At 46.8% G+C, this 23093-nt stretch overlaps 1 protein-coding gene across 2 annotated transcripts in view; it reads left to right on the top strand.

Annotated features, from left to right (window-relative positions):
- ttn.2 (titin, tandem duplicate 2) overlaps positions 1 to 20925 on the top strand; it is a 179643-nt gene extending 158718 nt beyond the window's left edge. For both annotated transcript variants that reach the window (XM_058081579.1, XM_058081580.1), the window contains 28 exons: positions 57 to 344; positions 435 to 734; positions 1532 to 1866; positions 2025 to 3756; positions 3847 to 4149; positions 4233 to 4544; positions 4660 to 4950; positions 5059 to 5358; positions 5950 to 6091; positions 6175 to 6338; positions 6426 to 6728; positions 6815 to 7096; positions 7179 to 7772; positions 7880 to 8170; positions 8257 to 8556; positions 8676 to 8978; positions 9112 to 9414; positions 9496 to 9764; positions 10241 to 10556; positions 10652 to 10957; positions 11060 to 11359; positions 11443 to 12018; positions 12099 to 12404; positions 12511 to 12893; positions 12997 to 13207; positions 13299 to 19238; positions 19316 to 19606; positions 19701 to 20925. In XM_058081579.1, coding sequence (XP_057937562.1) covers positions 57 to 344; positions 435 to 734; positions 1532 to 1866; positions 2025 to 3756; positions 3847 to 4149; positions 4233 to 4544; positions 4660 to 4950; positions 5059 to 5358; positions 5950 to 6091; positions 6175 to 6338; positions 6426 to 6728; positions 6815 to 7096; positions 7179 to 7772; positions 7880 to 8170; positions 8257 to 8556; positions 8676 to 8978; positions 9112 to 9414; positions 9496 to 9764; positions 10241 to 10556; positions 10652 to 10957; positions 11060 to 11359; positions 11443 to 12018; positions 12099 to 12404; positions 12511 to 12893; positions 12997 to 13207; positions 13299 to 19238; positions 19316 to 19606; positions 19701 to 19993 — 15734 coding nt within the window. In that variant the 3' untranslated portion in view covers positions 19994 to 20925. The remainder of the gene's footprint in view (positions 1 to 56; positions 345 to 434; positions 735 to 1531; positions 1867 to 2024; positions 3757 to 3846; positions 4150 to 4232; positions 4545 to 4659; positions 4951 to 5058; positions 5359 to 5949; positions 6092 to 6174; positions 6339 to 6425; positions 6729 to 6814; positions 7097 to 7178; positions 7773 to 7879; positions 8171 to 8256; positions 8557 to 8675; positions 8979 to 9111; positions 9415 to 9495; positions 9765 to 10240; positions 10557 to 10651; positions 10958 to 11059; positions 11360 to 11442; positions 12019 to 12098; positions 12405 to 12510; positions 12894 to 12996; positions 13208 to 13298; positions 19239 to 19315; positions 19607 to 19700) is intronic.
- Positions 20926 to 23093: the final 2168 nt, after the last annotated feature.

Raw genomic sequence — 23093 nt, forward strand, 5'->3', positions numbered from 1 at the left:
ATAGTTCATCAAAAACTCAGATTACATGTCCTCATGAGTTATTTATGAATTTCTAGTTTCTCCTGAGATCGAGTGGTCCCCAGACCAGGTGCTGACGCTGCGAGCCGGAGAGAATGTAAAGCTCGGCTGTAGTATCACTGGTCGTCCAGTACCCCATGTTGCCTGGTACAAGGATGGAAAAGAGATCGACAAGAGGACCATGATGGACATTGAGATTACAACTGGTATCGGCACAAGCAGTCTGTTTATCCGTGATGCAAACAGGAACCACCGCGGTATCTACACTGTGGAGGCCAAGAACAGCTCTGGAGCCAAGAAAGCTGATGTCAATGTCAGAGTTCAAGGTAACCAAATCCTCATGGTGATGCTCCTCTTAATGGTAATGTTTTTAATGGTCAATTTTTTTAACTGCCTCATTTATTTTGTGTTTCCAGATACCCCTGGGCCTGTTGAAGGTCCAATCCGTTTCACCGGAATCACAGCTGAAAAGTGCACAGTATGGTGGAACCCACCAGAGAATGATGGTTGTGCCGCTATTACACACTACGTCGTTGAGAAGAGGGAGACATCTAGAATTTCCTGGGCCATGGTCACCTCCAAGTGCGAAGCCTGCTCATTCAATGCCACCAACCTCATCAAGGGCAACGAGTACCAGTTCAGAATCTCTGCTGTCAACAAGTTTGGTGTTGGCAAATCCCTCGACTCTGTTCCCATCATTGCACAGATGCAGTACAGTAAGTATATGACAACATGGCAAATGATTGTAAACGCCATGTCCCACCATTATACAGTGGAACCCGTTTATGTCAATGCCCCCTCAGACTGGCTGACTGAAATCAACATAACCGAAATCGAAAATAGTCATAACTTACTTGTGACAGAGACATAAGGAGAGTGGGTGATAATTATAGGTTAGCCCGAGACCAAAGGTCGAGGGCTGATACTGGCACGCGGGGGCATGATACTGGGCCTGATACCAGACAAACCATGTGATGATCATATTATCACATACTATTTAATCATGAGCTTATTATCACGTACTATTTAATCAAAAGACCATTTTGTTTCCAGAAAATTTTCAGTTTATTACATGTATTATATCTAAACAGTGTAAACACAATAATTGCAAAAATATTTCAACAATAATATTTTATCAACAGTCTTATCTTATCAATGTCTGACAATTAAAGTTCCATTAATCAAGTTTGGGCAGCAAAACAATCGCTGTGTGTTCACGCTCGTGTGCCGTTCTCTGATTGGTTGTTTCACGGGCACGATACCAGAGCAGCGCACTCTGAGTGGACAGCTACGGGGGCTGATACTGGACATGGTTAAACTCTATATTTTATCAGTATCACTGCCCTGGGCTTTGACACAGTATCATTTTGGCCTTTTCCCCTATCATTCATGGGCGGTTTCTAGGGTACAGGGCCAATATGTGATAATTAATTATTTATTGTTGTTAAATACACTGCAATACACTGTTAGCTCCCATGCACAGCCTAATTATGGTTTCTCATATTCTACCCAGCTGTGCCCGAGGCCCCTGGTACCCCAGATGCTACACATGTGACTGGTGACAGTATCACCCTCTGCTGGACCAGACCAAAGTCAGATGGTGGGAATGAGATCAAGCACTACATTTTGGAGAGGCGTGAGAAAAAGAGTCTGCACTGGGTCAAGGTCTCTGCAAAGAGGCCTATTGCAGAGCTCAGACACAGAGTCACCCATCTCACTGAGGGCAATGAATATGAGTTCCGTGTCATGGCTGAGAACGGTGCCGGTGTCGGACCTGCAAGTGGCACCTCCAGGCTCTTCAAATGCAAAGAACCAACCAGTACTCCCAGTGCTCCCACAGTCATCAAGGTAGGTTGGCTTGAACACCACAGAGAACTAAACTTGAACATGACGATAATCAAAACAAAATCATGAAGGAATAATTAAGTAATGTTTATCAAATAGAGCAGAAACAGAACCATCCTTTCTTAATTATTTTTGTAATCTGTCTTTTTTCTGTCAATCAGGTGATCGATTCCACCAAATCCTCTGTCACCTTGGAATGGACCAAGCCGGTCTTTGATGGTGGACTGCCAATTATCGGCTATAATATTGACATGTGCAAGGCCAGTCTTGAAGAGTGGCATCGGTTAAATAGTCAGATTTGCATCCACACCCGGTACACCGCTAAGGGCCTGGTTCCGGGCGAGCTCTACAAGTTTAGGGTCAGTGCTGTGAATGGTTCTGGGGAAGGTGAATCCTCTGTGATGCCCAATGCAGTGCAGGCTTTGGACAGGCTAACATCTCCTGAGATTGACATTGATGCCAACTTCAAGCAGACACACACAGTGAAAAATGGCGGCACTGTCTCCCTTCATGTTGCCTTCCGCGGCAAACCATCACCTCTCGCGACCTGGTCCAGAGTAGATAGTGAACTGCCGGTGATGGCTGATGTCAACACAACAGATTCCTACTCAACTCTGACCATCGAGGGCTGCACACGGTATGAGGCTGGCAAATACACACTGTGCTTGGAAAACAACAGCGGGCGTAGGTCCATTACATTCACTGTCAAGGTGCTGGACACACCCGGACCTCCGGGAATCATCAGTTTCAAGGATGTCACACGTGGAGCATTAACCATGATGTGGGATGCTCCGAACAATGATGGTGGATCCAGAATTCACCATTATGTTGTGGACAAGCGTGAAGCCAGCCGCCTGGCCTGGCAGGAAGTCAGCACCAAGTGCTCTCGCCAGATGATCAGGATAACTGGTCTAGATATTGGTGTGCCATATCTGTTCAGAGTGATTGCTGTTAACCAGTATGGCCAGGGGGAGCCTCATGAGATGACAGAACCCATCGTTGCCACAGAGGAACCTGCCCCACCTAAAAGACTAGACGTGGTGGACACCACAAATTCCACAGCTTCGCTGGTGTGGCTTAAACCTGAGCATGATGGAGGCAGCCGCATCAGAGGCTACATAGTTGAGTTCAGAGCCATGTTCACAGACAACTGGGTCGTTGCCGGAGAGACCAAGTCCTTAAAAATGCTAGTGGAGGGTCTGACTGAGAACACAGAGTATGACTTCCGAGTCAAAGCCAAAAATGACACTGGAATTAGCGAGCCTCAGAGCACCTTCAGCTCTGTGATCATCAAGGAGCCTCGCATTGAACCCACAGCTGACCTCAGCAGCATCACCAACCAGCTCATAACCTGTAAGACCTCCAACACCTTCACCATTGACATCCCCATTAGTGGCAGACCAGCACCCAAAGTCACCTGGAAGCTGGAAGAAATGAAACTCAAGGAGACAGACCGACTTTCCATAAAAACCACAATGGAGAGAACCATTCTGGTGGTGAAAGACAGCAAAAGAAGTGACAGTGGCAAGTACTACTTAACCCTGGAGAACGCCGCAGGAGTCAAAACCTTCACGGTGACCGTGTTGGTTGTTGGGAGACCAAGCCCTCCGACAGGCCCTGTGGAGATTTCTGGTGTGTCTTCTGAGAATTGCACATTGTCCTGGTCTGAGCCATCTGATGACGGCGGCACTGAAATCAGCAATTATATCGTTGAAAAGCGTGAGTCTGGCTCAGCCTCTTGGCAAGTGGTCAATTCCAGTGTCAAGAGAACTACCATCAAAGTCACTCATCTTACCAAGTATATGGAGTACACATTCAGAGTGTGTGCTGAGAATAAGTTTGGAGTCAGCAAGTCCATCGAGAGCGCTCCTGTGGTCATTGAACATCCTTTTGGTATGTTAATATCCCATGTAAACATCCTAAATGTATGATGTCAAATGAAACAGTATTCCCTGAATTAATCCCTCTTATCAACTTCTACAGTTCCTCCAAGTCCTCCAACCCGTCCAGATGTAGTGTCAGTGTCTGCCGGTGCCATCGGCATAAAATGGGACGTGCCCTATGCCGACGGTGGCAGCAAGGTGACAGGTTACTGGATTGAAAAGAAAGAGAGGAACACAATTCTGTGGGTGAGGGAGAACAAGCTGCCATGTCTGGAGTGTCACTACAAAGTGTCCAATCTGATTGAGGGTCTGGAGTACCAGTTTAGAGTCTATGCCATGAACTTAGCTGGACTTAGCAAGGCCAGTGAGGCCTCCAGACCTGTGGTGGCACTCAACCCTGTTGGTGAGTGGAAAGCGCCCATGACATCAAGATTCTAAATAATCTGTCACAGTTTCATTTAAACTGTTTCACCCTCCACTCCCCAGACCCTCCTGGAAACCCTCAAGTGACAGACATCACTCGCAGCTCTGTGTCATTGTGCTGGACTGTGCCCATCAATGACGGTGGCAGCAAGATAGTCGGCTATGTGGTGGAGAGAAAAGTTTACAGCACCGATGAGTGGGATGACAACCGCTGGCTCAAGTGCAACTACACAACCATCACAGAGAACTACTTCACAGTCACTAACCTAGGAGAGGGAGAAACCTTTGAGTACCGCATCATTGCCAAGAATGCTGCGGGAGTGCAGAGTGTGCCCTCTGTATCCACGGGACCAGTTACATGCAAAGACGAATATTGTAAGTTCTAAAAGTGATTCGGAATGTTTTCGTTTTCGTGAATTTCCTTGCAAGCGGTTCTTTCTCAACACTGAATTTGTTCAAGTAAAATTTAATTGTGTCTCTCCTACATCAGCTCCTCCTAAAGCAGAGTTGGACAGTAAATTGGTGGGTGAGACTGTGGTTGTCAACGCCGGCTCTGACCTCGTCCTGGATGGTGTTATTGGTGGAAAACCAGAACCCACCGTTTACTGGTCAAAGGGTGACAAGATTCTGGAGCTGGGAGAAAAATACTCACTGACCTACACAAGCACTAGAGCAATGGCTGTCATCAAGAACTGTGACAGGTTTGACACTGGCAGATACATCCTCACCGTCAAGAATGCCAACGGAATCAAGACTGCTACTGTGACCGTTAAAGTCCTGGGTCAGTCAATGAAATTTCACTTTTCACTTTAATAAAGGTTCTTTATACGTAATATTAATATTTATGCAAGTGTACAGTCTGATCTAACCAACCTTTATTACTTATCAGACACTCCTGGGCCTCCAGCTGATAAGATTGTGATAAGCAGAGTTACGGAGGAGAAGTGCACAGTTTCATGGAAAATCCCGCTAGAGGACGGTGGTGACACGGTCAGCCATTACATCGTGGAGCGCCGTGAGACCAGTCGCCTCAACTGGGTCCTAATGGAGACTGAGTGCAAGAGCTTGTCATGTGTCAGCTCCAGGCTGATCAAGAACAATGAGTACATCTTCAGAGTTCGTGGAGTCAACAAGTTTGGACCTGGTGTTCCACTGGAATCTGAGCCTGTCATTGCTCGGAATGCTTACAGTAAGATTTGTGTTTTTTAAACCTAGAAAGAGTTTCACCCACATCTTATGTGTTTAGTACAAATAGTTGCAGCCATAGGTTTTCAGATTAACTTTTTGTCAGAATAATCTGTCAAGAAACAGTCCAACAGGGAGGCACGGCAGTCTAGTGGTTAGCGCGCAGACCTCACAGCTAGGAGACCAGGGTTCAATTCCACCCTCGGCCATCTCTGTGTGGAGTTTGCATGTTCTCCCCGTGCATGCGTGGGTTTTCTCCGGGTACTCTGGTTTCCTCCCACATTCCAAAAACATGCTAGGTTAATTGGCGACTTCTAATTGTCCATAGGTATGAATGTGAGTGTGAATGGTTGTTTGTCTATATGTGCCCTGTGATTGGCTGGCGACCAGTCCAGGGTGGTACCCCGCCTCTCGCCCGAAGACAGCTGGGATAGGCTCCAGCACCCCCGCGACCCTCGTGAGGAAAAAGCGGTAGAAAATGAATGAATGAATGAAACAGTCCAACAATCCAGTTATAAAAAGTAATGAGTTCTAAAACAGACATTGCTAATTTGTGGCTGTTATTCTGACCTTCACCTCTGACTCTCTACTTCAGCCTTCCCCTCCCAGCCGGGCACACCAGAGGCCACAGCAGTGGGTAAAGAACATATCATCATTGAGTGGTTGAAGCCGGAAAGTGACGGAGGCAGTGAGATCAAAAACTACATCGTAGACAAACGGGAGAAAAGCAGCACGAGGTAGGAGCAACACATTTTTGATGCTGTGAAACACGAATATTCTTCCTATGCTTTGACAAATTGTCTCTCATTTTTCAAATCAGGTGGACACGAGTCAATAAGACTTACACCATCTACGATACACGTTTAAAGATCACTGGTCTACTGGAAGGAAGTGAGTACCAGTTCAGAGTGACGGCCATCAATGCAGCAGGAGACAGCCAGCCCAGCGATGCCTCGTCATACATTCTCTGCAAAGACCCAACATGTAAGACATTTTCATCTTTGATTGTTGACATGCACAATCAATTATTGGACTATTGGGACCATAACTTTTGCTTCTCTTCACCTGTAGACACCCCAGCACCTCCATCAATGCCTCGCATCACAGACACAACCAAGCACAGTATCAGCATGACCTGGACCAGGCCCATGTATGACGGTGGCTCAGATGTCACAGGTTATGTGGTTGAAATCCTGGAGGAAGGTTCTGAGCAGTGGTACCGTGCCACCACAAAGGCTCTCAAGACTAATGAGTATGTGGCCGCTGGTCTGGCTGCAAACAAGAAATACAGATTCAGGGTGGCAGCTGTAAACAACAATGGCACCGGAGAATTCAGTGAACCCAGCGCTGAGACCGAGCCACTAGAGAAAATTGGTGAGTTTTGACTGAGCAGCACATCGGAGAATACACTTTATATTAAATATGGCCATTGCAATGCAATCTGACTCTTCTCCTCTCAGAAATTCCTGACCTGGAACTAGCTGATGACCTGAAGAAGACAGTTTGTCTTCGTGCTGGAGGAACCTTGCGATTGTTTGTGACTGTTAGCGGCCGCCCAACGCCAGTGGTGGCCTGGAGAAAGACAGGGGTGGAGCTACAGAGCCGAGGCTACATTGAGACAACAGATAGCTACACCATGCTCATTGTGGAGAAGGTTGACCGGTACGACTCTGGAAAATATGTTGTGGAGGCTGAGAATCCATCGGGCAAGAAGACTGCCACGATCTTAGTCAAAATCTATGGTGGGTTGGCGTCCGATTGAGTGCAATAATTGAAGTCGAAAATTGCAGTCTGATTTTGTTTTTTTCTACTCATTCCCTGCAGACACTCCTGGTCCTCCAGGTTCTGTGAAAGTGAAGGACTATACCAAGGAATCGGTTGTCATCGTTTGGGACGTCCCAAGCATTGATGGTGGCGCCCACGTCAGCAACTACATTGTAGAGAAGCGTGAAGCTAACATGAAGTCTTACAAGACTGTCACCACAGAGTGTAGAAAGACTCTGTTTAGGATTACTGGCCTGGAAGAGGGCATGCACTACTTCTTCAGAGTCCTGCCAGAGAACATCTATGGCATTGGCGAGCCCTGCGAAACATCTGATGCTGTCCTGGTGTGTGAAGTACCTTCAGTACCTCTGAGCCTCCAGATCATTGATGTCACAAAGTCCTCTGTTACTCTGCACTGGGAAAAACCACTGCATGATGGTGGCAGCAGACTGACAGGCTTTGTTATTGAGGCCTGCCAAGTTCCTTCAGACAGGTGGAGCACTGTGGCAACTGTCAAAGCCTCTGTTTCACAGCACACCATTCAGTCACTAACAGAGAATGACCAGTACTTGTTCAGGATCCGAGCCAGTAACAGTAGAGGAACCAGTGAGCCTATGGACATGGTCACACCTGTCACCATCCAGGAAATCAAAGGTAAGAGACTGCAAAGAGACTATAAAGTTCAGGAGGCTTGAAAGGAATTCCCACATTTATTTATTATTGTACCTGACACATGCATGTCACCTCTGTTTTGTCACCAGTGATGCCAAAGATAGACATAACCGGCATTCCTCAAAAGATTGTCCATGTAACCCGTGGTAAACCCATTGACCTCAACTTGCCCATTAAGGCAAAACCACAGCCAGTCTGCTCGTGGTTCTTTGGTGGTGTAAAGCTGAAGGACACCTTGGATCGTATCAAAATAGAAAGCAATGGCAAATACACCCATCTTGTTATCCGCGAGACCACCATTGATGACACAGGAGACTATATGTTGGAGGTAAAGAATTCCCTTGGTGTCGCAAGTGAAGTCATCAAGGTCATCATCCTTGGTAAGTAGACACGGTACTGAATCACAAAATGTCCCATTTAACAATTGCAGTGTGATCTGGACCATTTTCTTCTTGTGTTTGTCCAGACAAACCCGGCATACCAGTTGGTCCTATGAAGATCGTTGAGGTTGACGGTGTGTCAGTAACTGTTAGCTGGGAACCTCCAGAGAAGGATGGCGGTGCAAACGTCAGCGGCTATGTGGTGGAGCAGCGTGATGCCCATCGGCCCGGCTGGATTACCATCTCAGAATCAGTGACAAGACCTTGCTTCAAGTTCACTAGACTCTCTGAGGGAACCGAGTATGTGTTCCGCGTCGCTGCCATGAACCGCTTTGGTGTTGGTGGCTTCCTGCAGTCGGAAGTGGTGGAATGCAAGAGCACCAAGAGTGAGTTTATGCCGGTTCTTGTTTCAGTACTCTTTGTGAGATTGACAAAACTTCCACTTAATCCACAATTGTCTGTATGAGACTTGACTGCTAATCCATTTCATGGTTTACATATGCAGCCATCCCTGGACCGCCAAGCAGACCAGAGGTGCTTGATGTTACTCATGAGGGCATGACCCTGACTTGGCATCCGCCGGAGGACAACGGTGGCTCGACTATAGCTGGCTATATCGTTGAGCGCAAGGAACCCCGTTCTGATAGATGGTTGAGGATCAACAAGAACCCTGTAACTATGACTAGGTACCGTTCATCTGGTCTGATTGAAGGCCTAGAGTATGAGCACCGCGTCACTGCAATTAACTCCAGAGGAACAGGCAAACCCAGCGAGAGCTCTCCCATCACTGTTGCCATGGACCCCATAGGTACATTCTTGTTTAAGTACATTATTTTATGTGCAAATGTAACATTAATTAACTTATACCGACACTTAAAACTCATCACATCTTGACAAGCCCCTTAGGATCAATCTGACACTATTTTCCATTGTTCCAAAAGAACCACCAGGTCCTCCAATTCAGCCAAGAGTCACAGACACCACCAGAACTTCTGTGTCTCTGGCCTGGTTGCCTCCTGAGGAGGAAGGTGGCTCTATTGTCACTGGTTACCTGATTGAGATGCAGAAAGTGGATCAGGTGGAGTGGACCCTGTGCAATACAACACCTACCAAGATGTGTGAGTACACCCTGACGCACATGCCCCAAGGTGCCGAGTACAAGTTCAGAGTCATCGCCTGTAATGCTGGTGGCACTGGAGAAGCTGCAGAGATTCCTGGAGTGGTTAAAGTCCAGGAGATGCTCAGTAAGATAACTACATTTTGTCATATTTAGGCAGAAATACAGACATTTGCATTGATCTTTCTAACCAAAATGTCATCCTTAGATTACCCTGAATATGAGCTTGATGCTAAATACGAAGAGGGCTATGTTGTGCGGCAAGGAGGAGTCGTCTGCCTGTCTGTGCCCATCAAGGGTAAACCCATTCCTACCTGCAAATGGACCAAGGATGGCCGGGATATCTCCCACCGGGCTATGATTGCCACCCATGATGATATAACAGAGCTAGTCATCAAGGAGGCACACAAGGACGACACGGGTACCTATGACCTGGTGTTGGAAAACAAATGTGGCAGAAAAGCAGTGTACATCAAGGTAAGCTGTTCGTCTGACATTGTTCGGCAAGTGAAATCCTATTTGTATACAAAATATCATGACACCGTGGATATCAAGAAACAATACAAGCAGTTGATGTTTGCTAAATACAAGGATGAAGAGTCTTGAACCAGTCATGATGTGCTATACATATCACTATATTGACACTTACTATGGTACCCATTATGGTCATATCACCTCATACTTCGGTACGTGACCAAAATAAAATTAAATAAAATTAAAAAATGGAAAAAAATAATAAAAAACTATATTAGGAAAGCAGGAAGTGAACAAATGTAACAGTTACTGATTGTAAAAGCACCAGATGGAGGGGTAGGATTTAATAAGCTCTGCTTCTTCCTACTCCTTTTGGACATGTGGAACTGTGAACTGATTATGTGATGCATTCAATTGTAATCTGATGCATGTTCAAATGAAATAAAACCATTACCATTACCATATCTGTATGTCTTTAGGTGAAGGTAATCGGGCGTCCTGACGCTCCAGAGGGACCTCTAGAGTTTGATGACATTCAGGCCAGATCAGTTCGAGTCAGCTGGAGGTCTCCGTCAGACGATGGTGGCTCAGACCTTCTGGGATACATCGTAGAGAGGCGAGAAGTCCCCAAGGCTGCTTGGTACACAGTGGATGCTCGGGTCACAGAGAACTCCCTGACCGTGAAAGGCCTTAAAGAAAATGTGCAGTACCACTTCAGGGTCTCAGCTGAGAACCAGTTTGGTGTGAGCCGGGCTCTAAAGTCTGAGGAGTCTGTCACACCAAAGACACCACTATGTGAGTACTGATGGTTTCTACAGTGTATAAATATGTCTGTCAGCGCAGGCCATTCTAACAGTATATCCCCCTGTGTTGATGGTGTTCATCTACAGGCCCACCGGAACCTCCTAGCAATCCTCCAGAGATCATGGAAGTTGCTAAGTCCTCTGTGTCACTGTCTTGGGCACGTCCCCGGGACGATGGTGGCTCTCGTGTCACAGGATACTTTGTTGAGAGGAGGGAAGTTTCGACAGAGAAGTGGGTTCGCCACAACAAGACTCACATCACCACCACCATGTACAACGTCACTGGCCTTATCCCCGATGCAGAGTACATGTTCAGAGTTGTGGCTCAGAATGACGTCGGACATAGTGAGCCAGGGCCTACATCCGAGTCAGTGGTCTGTAAAGATCCATTTGGTGAGTCATTTCCACATGATGGTGCAATCAGATAAATCATCATTACTTTGTGTTGATGAGTTAATTGATGACTTCTTAATCATCTCCTGTGGGATTTCTCAGACACACCCAGCCAACCAGGAGAGATTGACATTATATCCGTCACCAAAGACTGCATAACCATCCACTGGTTGCGTCCTGATTTTGATGGGGGCAAGGAGATCCTGGGTTACTGGATTGAGTTCAGGCAAGCTGGTGAAAGTGCCTGGAAGAAGTGCAATAAAGAGCGCTCCAAAGACCGTCAGTTCACCATGGGTGGCCTGATGGAGGCCACAGAGTACGAGTTCAGAATCTTTGCAGAAAATGAAACTGGATTCAGTAGGCCTCGTCGCACTCCCATGGGCATCAAGACTAAGTTGAGCGGTGAGTGTGTTTCTCATTTTACCACTCAACAAAAAAATCTGTCTCCTGTACTCACTGGAATATTTTTTTTTAATAATTTGCAGTTGGTGAGGCTCCAGCTCTGAAGGAAGACATCCAGGATGTAACAACCAAGCTTGGAGAGTCTGGCACCCTGTCCTGCTGCATCATTGGCAGACCTCTGCCTGAGATCAAGTGGTACCGCTATGGCAAGGAACTGATTCAGAGCCGCAAGTACAAGATGAGCTCAGATGGACGCAACCACTCCCTCAGTATCCTGACAGATGAGCAGGAAGACGAGGGTCTGTACACCTGTAGAGCCATCAACGAAGCTGGAGAGATTGAGACCAGTGGCAAACTGCGGCTACAGGCGGCACCTCAGTTGCACCCCGGATTCCCATTGAAAGAGAAGTACTATGCTGGAGCTGGCACCAGCCTCCGCCTCCACGTTGTCTACATTGGACGCCCGATTCCCCAGATTATGTGGTTCTATGGCAAGAAGCCTCTGAACCCATCTGAGAACGTGATTATTGAAAACACAGAGAGCTACACCCACCTGGTGGTGAGGAACGTCCAAAGAAAGACCAATGCTGGCCGTTACAAAGTGCAGCTGAGCAACAAGTTCGGAACAGTCGACACTGTATTACGGGTTGAAATCCAAGGTAATGAATTGATTATTTCAACACGATGGAATGAAGATGAGCATTCACAAACTTAAAACTATCTGTTTGGAATTACCCAGATAAGCCATGCATCCCAGAGGGCCCATTGGTGGTTGAAGGTCTGCTCAAGAGCTCTGTCATTATCAGCTGGAAGGCTCCCAAAGATGACGGTGGCTCCATGATCACCAACTACATTGTGGAGAAACGCATGGCCAAAGAAGGAGAGCTGTGGCACCTTGTGTCATCCTCTGTCTCAGGAACCACATGTCGTGTACCCAACCTCATTGAGAGTGCCGGTTACTACTTCCGGGTTTCTGCTCAGAATCAGTATGGTGTCAGCGAGGCGCTAGAGATCCCATCAGTAGTGATCATCAAGAGTCCATTCGGTGAGTCAGGTTTATGTATGCACAAACAAAGCAGAAGCCTAAATATAGTATAAAATCTTATTTTTTTATTTGTATACTTATTCCGGTATTTATATTTGTGTCTCAGAAAAACCTGGCATCCCACAGCAGCCCTTCATCGTCAGTTCCACCAAGGACTCTTGTGTTGTCTGCTGGAAGCCACCGAGCAGTGATGGTGGAGCTAAAATCTCTGGTTACTACCTGGAGAAACGTGAGAAGAAGCAGAACAAGTGGATGTCAGTTACCAGTAAGAAGATCTCGGAGACCAGCTATGAGGTCACAGGCTTGATAGAAGGCTTTGAGTATGAGTTCCGAGTCAAGTGTGAGAATATGGGTGGAGAGAGTGACTGGAGCGACATCTCTGAGCCCGTTATTCCCAAGTCTGACCAGTCTCTGCGAGCTCCTGCATTCAGAGAAGAGATCCGAGACATGACAGTCAAATACCATGCAAATGCAACCTTTGTGACCAAGGTGTTTATCACTCCATTCTTACATCCCTTTACAGGAATTGTATCCTGCCTTTCTTACAGTTAACATCCATGAATGACATCTAATTTCCTTTGTCCTTGTGAAGGTCGTGGGCTATCCTAAGCCTGTGGTGAAATGGTATAGAAGTGGCAAGGAGATCCAGGCAGATGGAACCAAAATTAAAGCCCAGGAATTCAAGGGGGGTTATTACCAGCTGGTCATCACTGCTGCTGATGAGAGTGATGCCACAGTCTATCAAGTCAGAGCGACCAACTCTGGAGGATCCATCTCCACAACTGCAAACCTGGAAGTGGAAGGTAGACATTCATGTTGCTGATAACTTGTATCGTTTTTCTTTAATAATGATAATTTCAACATAGTGATGCTATTTGGTTTCTGTAATTTAAGTTCCTGCCAAGATTCACCTACCAAAGGAACTCCAAGGAATGGGAGCAGTCCATGCTGTTCGCGGTGATCATATCACCATCAAGATCCCAATCTCTGGCAAACCCGAACCAGCAATTACCTGGCAGAAGGGTCAGGAGATCCTCTCCAACTCTGCTTATCACCAAGTCATCACCACCCGCTCTTTCACTTCCCTGGTCTTCCAGAAGGGAGTGCAGAAGAAGGACACAGGCTACTACAGCATCACCGCAAAGAATAGGTTTGGAATGGACAAACAGACCATCGAGGTGAGTGTGGCTGACATACCTGATGCTCCAAAAGGACTGGTGGTCAGCGACATAGCCCGGGATTCCATTACTCTGACCTGGGAGCCTCCTCCCAATGATGGCGGAAGTGACATCACCAGCTATATTGTGGAGAAATGTCCCACCACAGCTGACAGGTGGATTCGTGCTGGACAGACTACTGACTGCAGCATCACCATCATCAACATATTTGGCAAGACCAAATATCAGTTCCGTGTCATCGCAGAGAACCAGTTTGGCATGAGTTCTCCATCTACGCCAACAGAACCCATCACTACAAAGGAGGACAAGTCTGTGATTAGGAACTATGACGAGGAAGTGGATGAGACCAGAGAGATTACCAAAGAAGAAGCTCAGTCCTTCAAGGTCAAGTCGCTGTCCTCGAAGTACATAATTTCTGAGGAGCTTGCTCGTTGCCAGTTTGGAGTGGTCCACCGTTGTGTGGAGATTGCTACCAAGAAGACCTTCATGGCCAAGTTCATCAAGGTCAAAGGAACTGACCGTGAGCTGGTTCTGAGAGAAATTGAGGCTTTCAATGTAGCAAGACACAAAAATATTATCTACCTGCATGAATACTTTGAAAGTATGGAAGAGATGATCTTAATCTTTGAGTTCATTTCTGGAGTTGACATCTTCGAGCGTCTTGGAACCAGCAACTTTGAGCTCACAGAGCAGGAGATTGTCCGCTATTTAAGGCAGGTTTGCTCTGCGCTGATGTTTTTGCATAGTAATAACTTTGGCCACTTTGATATCCGTCCAGACAACATTGTCTACACTACAAGGAAAAGCAACATCGTAAAGATTATTGAAATGGGCCAGGCTAGGTTGCTGGTACCTGGTGAAAACATCAGAATGCTTTTCTCAGCTCCAGAGTATTGCGCCCCTGAGATTCACCACCATGACTTAGTGACAACAGCCACAGATATGTGGTCTGTGGGCGTGATGGCCTACATTCTACTTAGTGGTCTGAATCCTTTTGCAGCAGAATCCACGACACAAATGATTGAGAAGATCTCCACCTGTGAGTATGTCTTTGATAGTGAAGCATTTAAAGACATCAGCCTGGAGGCTATGGACTTTGTAGACAGACTTCTTGTCAAGGACAGGAAGCTTCGTATGACAGCCCATGAGGCATTGGAACACCCTTGGCTCAAGATGAAGATTGAACATGTCAGCAACAAGGTCATTCGGACATTAAGACACAGAAGGTACTACCAGTCTGTAGTCAAGAGAACGGATACGATTGTCTCATCAGCTCGTGTTGCCTATGGTGGTGCCTTCAGAAGCCAGAGAGGATTGTCCGTGGGCAAAGTGAAGATCGGTACTGAGTACCATGGTCTACGTGCTGGCCCAGTCATGCATTGCTCTGCTGAGGAAGGTGGCCATGTTAGATTCACCTGTAGCATTGCCAACTTTGATCAAAGCACGCAGGTGACATGGTACTTTGGAAACCGCCAATTACACCCAAGTCCCAAGTACGAGATTACATACAGCAGCGGTTTTGCGAGCATGTATGTGAAAGACATTGAAGAGTGTGACGATGGTGTTTATAGATGCAAGGTTCTGAGCGACGATGGCGAAGATAGTGCTTATGCTGAACTCTTTGTCGAGACCGTAAGGTCCATAAGGGAACACTATGTCAGCCGTTCCATCAAGAAACTGAGAAGGAGGGTTGAAAAATCCCTACTCCTCTACAGGCCACCAGAGTTCACATTGCCGCTGTACAATCGCGCAGCCTACATTGGCGAAGATGTGCGCTTTGGTGTCACCATTACTGTCCACCCCGAGCCTCATGTTACATGGTTAAAGAACGGAGAGAGAATCAAGCCTGGAGATGATGACACCAAGTACACTTTCACAAGCGATAAAGGTCTCTACCAGTTGATGATCCACAACCTTGATACAAGTGATGACGCCGAATACACTGTCATGGCAAACAACAAGTTTGGAGAAGATAGCTGCAAGGCCCGCCTCACTGTGACGCCACATCCTGTAACAGAGGAAACTATGAGGCCTACATTCAAACGTTTGCTGACTAATGTTGAATGCACAGAAGGAGAGAGCATCCACTTTGATGTCAGAGTGTCTGGAATCCCCACACCTTCTCTGAAATGGGAAAAGGAAGGCCATCCTCTCCAGGTTGGTCCTAAGATAGTTGTCATACAAGAGGACGTGGACCATTATGTCCTGTACATCAGAGAGACACTACTTGAAGACTCCGGCGTCTACAAAGTGACTGCAACCAACTCTGCTGGCTCTGTGAGTTGCCAGGCAACCCTAAAGATTGACCGCCTCACATACACCAGAAGAGAGTACAAGAGCGAGGAGGAGAGATGCAGACACATCCAGATGCAGATTGAGAAGACCAACAAGATGGCTCAGCAGATTGTCGCCACAGAGGAGCTTGTTCCACTCAACCCGACAGCCCAAGAGGCTTTGAAATTCGCCGCAGACATGTACAAGCCTGCGGTCAGCACCAAAAACGTTGAGGGCGAGTTTGACATCACGGTGGTGAAATCAGAGACCAAGAAACTAGAAGAAGAGCGAAGGATGTTCATGCCTTATGAGATCCCCGAGCCTGTGGTTCATGACCCCAGAGCTCTGGATGAAGACAAAGTTATCAAACAATTTGTTCCACTCTCTGACATGAAGTGGTACCGAAAATTGAAAGACCAATATATGATTTATGACAGGACGGAAAGGATTGTGCAAAAACGACAACGGCGAATTCGTTTGTCCAGGTGGGAGCAATTCTACGTAATGCCTCTTCCCAGAATCACAGACCAGTACAGACCAAGATGGCGGATTCCAAAAATGACATTAGATGATCTGGAGGTTGTCAGACCTGCCCGCCGTTCACCGTCTGTCGAGTCAGAGATTTCATTCAGATCTCGGAGAAGATCTTTGGGTGATCTGAGTGATGAGGAGCTGCTCATGCCTGTGGATGACTATCTGTCTACAAGAAGAACTGAGCAAGACAAGATGATGCTGGAAGATGAACTGGAACTCGGGTTCTCGGCCTCCCCTCCATTAAGTCCAGTTCGCGTTGAACGGCGTGCTGTGCAGCGCGAAACAAGGTTGCAGGAGGTCAGGCAGGAAGCTATGGAGGTCACAGAGACAAAGAAAAAACGTACCATATCTCAGTTTATGAGGAGGAGGCGCTCGCTGTCCCCTACATACATTGAGTTGATGCGTCCGGTCTCTGAGCTGATCCGTCCCGTTCGCACACAGCCAGCTGTAGACATAGAAGGCGAGGTCATAGAGAGGCGATCCCCGACACCTGAGAGAACACGTCCCCGCTCTCCCAGCCCGATCAGATCTGTGGAGAGGTCATCTCGTTCCTCCTCTCGGTTTGAGCGATCTGCACGCTTTGACATCATGTCTCGCTACGAAGCCAGAAAAGCAGCTCTGAAGTCTGAGAGGAAATACCAGGTTGTTAGTCAAACACCATTCAGCTTGGATCACGCTCCCCGTGTGACAGTCAGGATGCGTTCTCACCGTGTGCCAGTCAGCCATGACACCAAATTCACTTTGAATATTCAAGCCAAGCCAGAAGCCGATGTGAAATGGCTCCACAATGGAACTGAGATTTGTGAAAGCAGTGAAAAATACGTATTTAGCAACATGAGCGGCGTTTTGACCATCGCCATCTTGGACTGCCAAGAAGAGGACAGTGGTACATATCGCTGTGTTTGCTCCAACTCCAGGGGAGAAGCTTCAGACTATGCCACCCTTGAAGTATCAGGCGGTGCCTACACAACCTTCTCCTCCCGTCGCAAGGATGAGGAAGTTCCTAAAGTGTATGTCCCTGAAGTCACTCGAATTGATCACTATCACACCTCCCATTTCAAAACTGGCTATGAATCCCACACCCACCTGGAAGTGGAAGAGAGTAAGACTAAGCTCACTGAGACACGAGAGGTTACCACGAGGGAACGATATGGGACTTCCTCTGAAAGATACTCATCTGCTGAGCGGTATGAACCATCCATCAAGTATGCCTCTACTGAGTACTTGTCATCTGCCTCCTCCTACTCCTCAGACAAGTTTTCTTTGACTGAAAAGTATGCCGCGGCGGAAACTAAGTCAAAGTATTCTTCTACTGATAAGGTCACAGTCCAAAAAGTGAAGCCCTCTGTCCCAGCCAGAATCCTCACCAAGCCCCAGTCTCTGACTGTAGAAGAAGGCGAAACAGCCCGATTCTCCTGTGATATTGATGGAGAGCCTGCACCATCTGTAATCTGGATGCATGAGCGTAGGACCGTAGTATCCTCCCACCGTGTTCTTGTCAGTACCACTCAGTACAAGTCCAGCCTGGAGATTTCCTCTGTTACTTCCTCGGATGAGGGCAGTTACACAGTCATTGTAGAGAACTCAGATGGTCGGCAAGAGGCTCACTTCACTTTGACCATCCGCAGACCAGTTTCCAAAGAGGTCAAGGGCATCAAGTCCCCAGAGCCATCTTTGTCTGAGACCTCGCCTGTTCCGAGTGTCAAGGTGCCAGAACCTAGCATCAAGTCCCCTACTCCCAGTGTGAAGTCACCAGAACCTAGCATCAAGTCCCCTACTCCCAGTGTGAAGTCACCAGAACCCAGCATCAAGTCCCCTACTCCCAGTGTGAAGTCACCAGAACCTAGCATCAAGTCCCCTACTCCCTGTGTGAAGTCACCAGAACCTAGCATCAAGACCCCTACTCCCAGAGTGAAATCACCAGAACGCGGCATCAAGTCCCCTACTCCCAGTGTGAAGTCACCAGAACCCAGCATCAAGTCCCCTGCTGCCAGTGTGAAGTCACCAGAACCCAGCGTCAAGTCCCCTGAGCCCTTGATTAAATCACCAACTCCCGGTGTGAAGTCACCAGAACCAGGTGTCAAGTCACCAGTTCCGAGTGTGAAGCCAACAGGTCTGAAGTCACCAACTTCTGGAATTAAATCTCCTGAACCAGAGGGAGTTAAATCTCCCAGGGGTATAAAATCTCCTGATCCAGGACCTAAGTCACCACCATTAATCAAATCTGCTGAGAGGATGAAGTCACCTGAAGCTGAGGAAGTAAAGTCAGTTCGAGGAGTCAAATCCCCTGAACCCGCAGGAATTAAAACACCTCGAGGCATCAAGTCCCCGGAACCTGCTGCCATCAAAACATCAAGAGGAATAAAGTCTCCAGAACCATCCGGCATCAAGTCACCAAGGGCTGTGAAGTCACCAGAGCCTGAAGGAGTCAAATCTCCTTCCAGAATGAAATCTCCACCACCCATACTGTCACCTAAGAGGGTCTTGTCACCCCCTACTGTCAAATCTGCAATCCCGAAGCCACCCAAAGTCATCAGTCAGCTCGCTGCTGAGGCCTTTGAAGACATGGTGAAGATGTCATGTGTGTGTGAGAGTAGCGTCACAGAGGTGTCATGGTATTTCAACGGAAGGAGGATTTCGATGAATAATCACTTTGAGATGCAGTACTCTGATGGCTCCTGCACCCTCCTCATACACGACCTGACAGACAGCGACCAGGGAGCATACATATGTGAGATGACATCAGAGGGAGGGGTTTCAAAATCCTCCTTCTCCTTCACTGGTCAGGTGTTCCAATCCATTCGCATGAAGATCTCAGCATACCGGGAGCAGCAAATGACACTTAAAGGTGAGTGACAAGCCTCAAGTCACTTTTTGTCCCTCTTAATGTCGATACACATGCTTTTCCATCTCAACCCTTATTAGGATCCGCGATGATCAGTCACAAGGAGTCATCCTCGTCCAGCTCATCCTCAATGATGAAGAGAGAAGTCCGCACCATGGAAGAATCTTCTTCCTTTTCCTCATCAGCCCAGCAGGCGATGATGTCCTCTATGATGGAGTCCAGCTCCTTCAGCGGCATGGCCGCCGAGATGAAGTTTGAGACCATGTCCATGTCCAGCATGTCCTCCATGACCTCAGAGACATACGCCCAGAGCTCCAGCAGCCTCACAGAAATGTCCTCGCGCATGGCAGGATCCTCCTTCAGGGCCATTGGTAGGACTTCAGTACTCTCTGGAGCCTCATCATTGTAGAGTTCTTTGAGTTTTTTTTCACGTGAATAATAAACGCTGGCTCATTCTTCTTCCAGGATCTGCTCCCAGAATCGAGGCGGTGCCAGAGGACATCAGCATTGAGGCTGGCAAAGTCTTGACGGTGGCGTGTGCCTTCTCAGGCGACGCCAAACACATCGAGTGGTCTCGCGGAGGCAAAATAATTGAGGTGTCATCCAGCGGTCGCTTCCACATCGAGACCACAGAGGACCTCACCACTCTCATCATCACCGGTGTGAAGAAGGAAGATGCTGGAACCTACACCCTCAAACTGTCCAACGAGCTTGGATGTGACACCGCCACCGTTCAAATCAGCATTCGATCGGTGTAAAAGAAATATATATATATATCGAAGAATATTCTCATGACCCACTTTACCCTTTTTTTGTCTGTTTATGATTTGAGCTAACTATTTGACTCCTTAAAAACCTAAGATTTATCTTCTTGTAAATATGAACTATTTTTGTACCAAACGTGACGTTCATTGATGCCAAATTGAAGTCTCACCTTGATGACACTTTTGCAGTGACATGTACATAATGTATATAGCCGGATTTCACGGTTATGAGAAATGTATGCATTGTTATTTATGACAATAGTATGAAGTTAAAGAAGCAAACCAAATATGGTTTAACTGGAGAAAGTTCTACGTGGAACGAATACCCTGTTAAACAGAGAAACTAAACTGTGTGCCTCAACGCTACGTTGAAGTCTAAGATTGCCTCAGCAGGTAGAGCTTCTCCCTGCTGACGTTAACTCAACTTGAGACAAAAACACGAGTACGAGATCCTGAGTGCTGTTTGCGTCTACCCTCACGTAAGCAGCACAACTGGACCTCGTGTCGCGATAGACTAAGTCGTACTGCCATTTTGATGACACGCTCACAGTGCGAGCGGCCTGCGCTGATTGAGCATGTGTTTGTTTTGATGTCAGTGCTCCGCCTATGACTACGAGCGCCCGTGGGGACCCTCCTCACCCACCACCAACCTGGCCAATCACATGTGGAGAGTCCTTGCTGTGCTCGTAGCCAGAGGCGGAGCTTCCTCTTGGAGGTCTGCAGCGTGTTTGTGTGTTAGTGATTAGACGTTGACCTGTCAATCTAGTTGATGAGCGCTGCCAAAAGCCATCGGCGGCGCAAGCGAGGATCTCCTCGTGTCAAGCTCATCTTTGTGCTTTGATTTGATTGACTTAATGATTTTAGGCTGCCTCCTTGAGTTTTTCCCCATTATTGATTCAATAAAGTGTGATTATCAGCACAGCAAAGCGTCTTGAGTGCCAGTCAGTATCACATCCTTATCACATGTCTTGTGATAGTCACATAGTCTTTGTCCATTGGTTTGGCTCATTTCTAGAAACAAAAATTACATTCTCAAAACTCCCATGATCATTTGGCCGAAGAGTCTGACAGTTCAGCACAACACAATAGCTCACTTGCAAATCCTTATACAGACCTGATCAAAATCTTAAGACCAGTTGGACCTTAATGAGGTAGAGCTACAATATGCAAAAGGAAGAAGGTGGAGTGAGACAAAAAAAAACGTTTGGAACATAAATTTAAAAAATACAAACTGAAATAGGCTGTTTTTCATCTGAGCAAAGGTTTAAGACCACAGGCTGTAAAAGCCAAAATTTGCTCCAAATTCTCATTTTCTGTCAGGCATTCACACGGTCATGCCCCCTAATGGCTAAAGCCAGGAAGCCTTCTCTTTTTGAACGTGGTCGGATTGTCGAGCTGCATTAGCGAGGCCTCACGCCAAAATTGTGTCCTGTCATATATCTTCTTGTTCTTAAAATAAAGTAAAGAAGAACCAGAGGACGACTGGTGAGACCACAGGCTAGAAAAGCCAAAATTTGCTCCAAAATCTCATTTTCTGTCAGGCATTCACACGGCCATGCCCCCTAATGGCTAAAGCTAGGAATCTTTCTCTTTTTGAACGTGGTTGGATCGTCAAGCTGCATTAGCGAGGCCTCACGCCAAAATTGTGTCCTGTCATATATCTTCTTGTTCTTAAAGTACAGTAAAAAAAAAAAAAAAAAAGGAACCAGCGGACGACTAGTGAGCGGTGTCAGACGAGAAGACATGACCCATTTGACCTCAGACCAATCAGAGTCATAAACATCGGGTTCTCTGTTTTCTTACCCCCCCCAAGTGGGTTTGTGGATGATGCAGTGGCCAATGCCGCCAGCAGAGGACAGCAAACACCAAGGTTGAGCCAACACACTGTGACGTCATCAACTCTTTCCAAGCCAACGACACAACAACAAACGTGTGTTTAAGGTTTGTCATGTCATGATGGGCATTGTGTTTCTTGTGTTGGTATCTTCCGCTCATGTTCAACTTGATGCTAACAAATGGAGCAGAACCACACATACACGCGCATGCAAGGCCAAGGACCATGAAACTGATTTGAGATCTGGAAGCCTTATAAAGACAAAGCATGCTAACACTCACACACACACACACACAAAGAAAAAGCTGAAGTCCCCCCAAGAAGGGCATGGGCTGCATATCTGCGTGTCTTTGTGTGTCCACCTTTGCGAGGACATTTAGACACTGTGGAAGACCTGTAGACATAGAAAGGAGATAAAGACAAACCCACACAGACAAATCCATATATTTAGACAATGAGGATATTAAGACAAAAACAGGTTATTTCGGCTCTATAAGGACTCCCAGGCTGAGGACATCGTAGACAAACAGAAGACATTTAGACACAGAATATTTATTAGCCACACCCCCAACATAATGGTGAACCAATCAAAGACAAGCCTGACAACAACACACAAACACAACTTTATTAGGAAAAACGTCCTGCAGCAGAAAATCCCCCAAACCTCATACACAAACAATAAGTACATGTCAGTTTTCTTTCTTGTCATCTTTGCTTCATTTGTACACCAGCTATTTTACTACTACACTTTAGTTAGTGTGTGTGTGCATGCGTGCGTGAGAGAGAGAGTGTCCTGGCTGGTCTTGACCATATATGGACTTTGGGGTTCCTTTTCATTCATACAGCGAACACAGACACGTGTGCTTGTCTGTGTGTGTGTGTGTGTGTGTGTGTGTGTGTGTGTGTGTGTGTGTATTTAATGTCATGCACTATGCACAAGAGGGCTACTATATTCTATGTTAGTGTGTGTGCATTGTTTAAGCTAAAACGTGAATTTGTAAAGACATTTTCAGTGGCGGGAGGTGCAATTGGTACTGAAAAATCCACCTCTTAATACCACTGAATACCATGTCGTGATTATACAAACCACCACCAATAAACAAAACCACAATATAACAATGCGTGGCACAGCAGAGAGTGGCATGTTGTGTATTGAGGATGAATAGACTTATCATTAAAGCCCGAAAACCAGTGAACTCTTTATCTTTGAATACATGCTCACCAATGCACCTGATGGTTTCTGATGGTTACTTCCAGCCT

The sequence above is a fragment of the Doryrhamphus excisus genome, chromosome 9, assembly GCF_030265055.1.
Source record: "Doryrhamphus excisus isolate RoL2022-K1 chromosome 9, RoL_Dexc_1.0, whole genome shotgun sequence".
NCBI classification, from domain to species: domain Eukaryota; kingdom Metazoa; phylum Chordata; class Actinopteri; order Syngnathiformes; family Syngnathidae; genus Doryrhamphus; species Doryrhamphus excisus.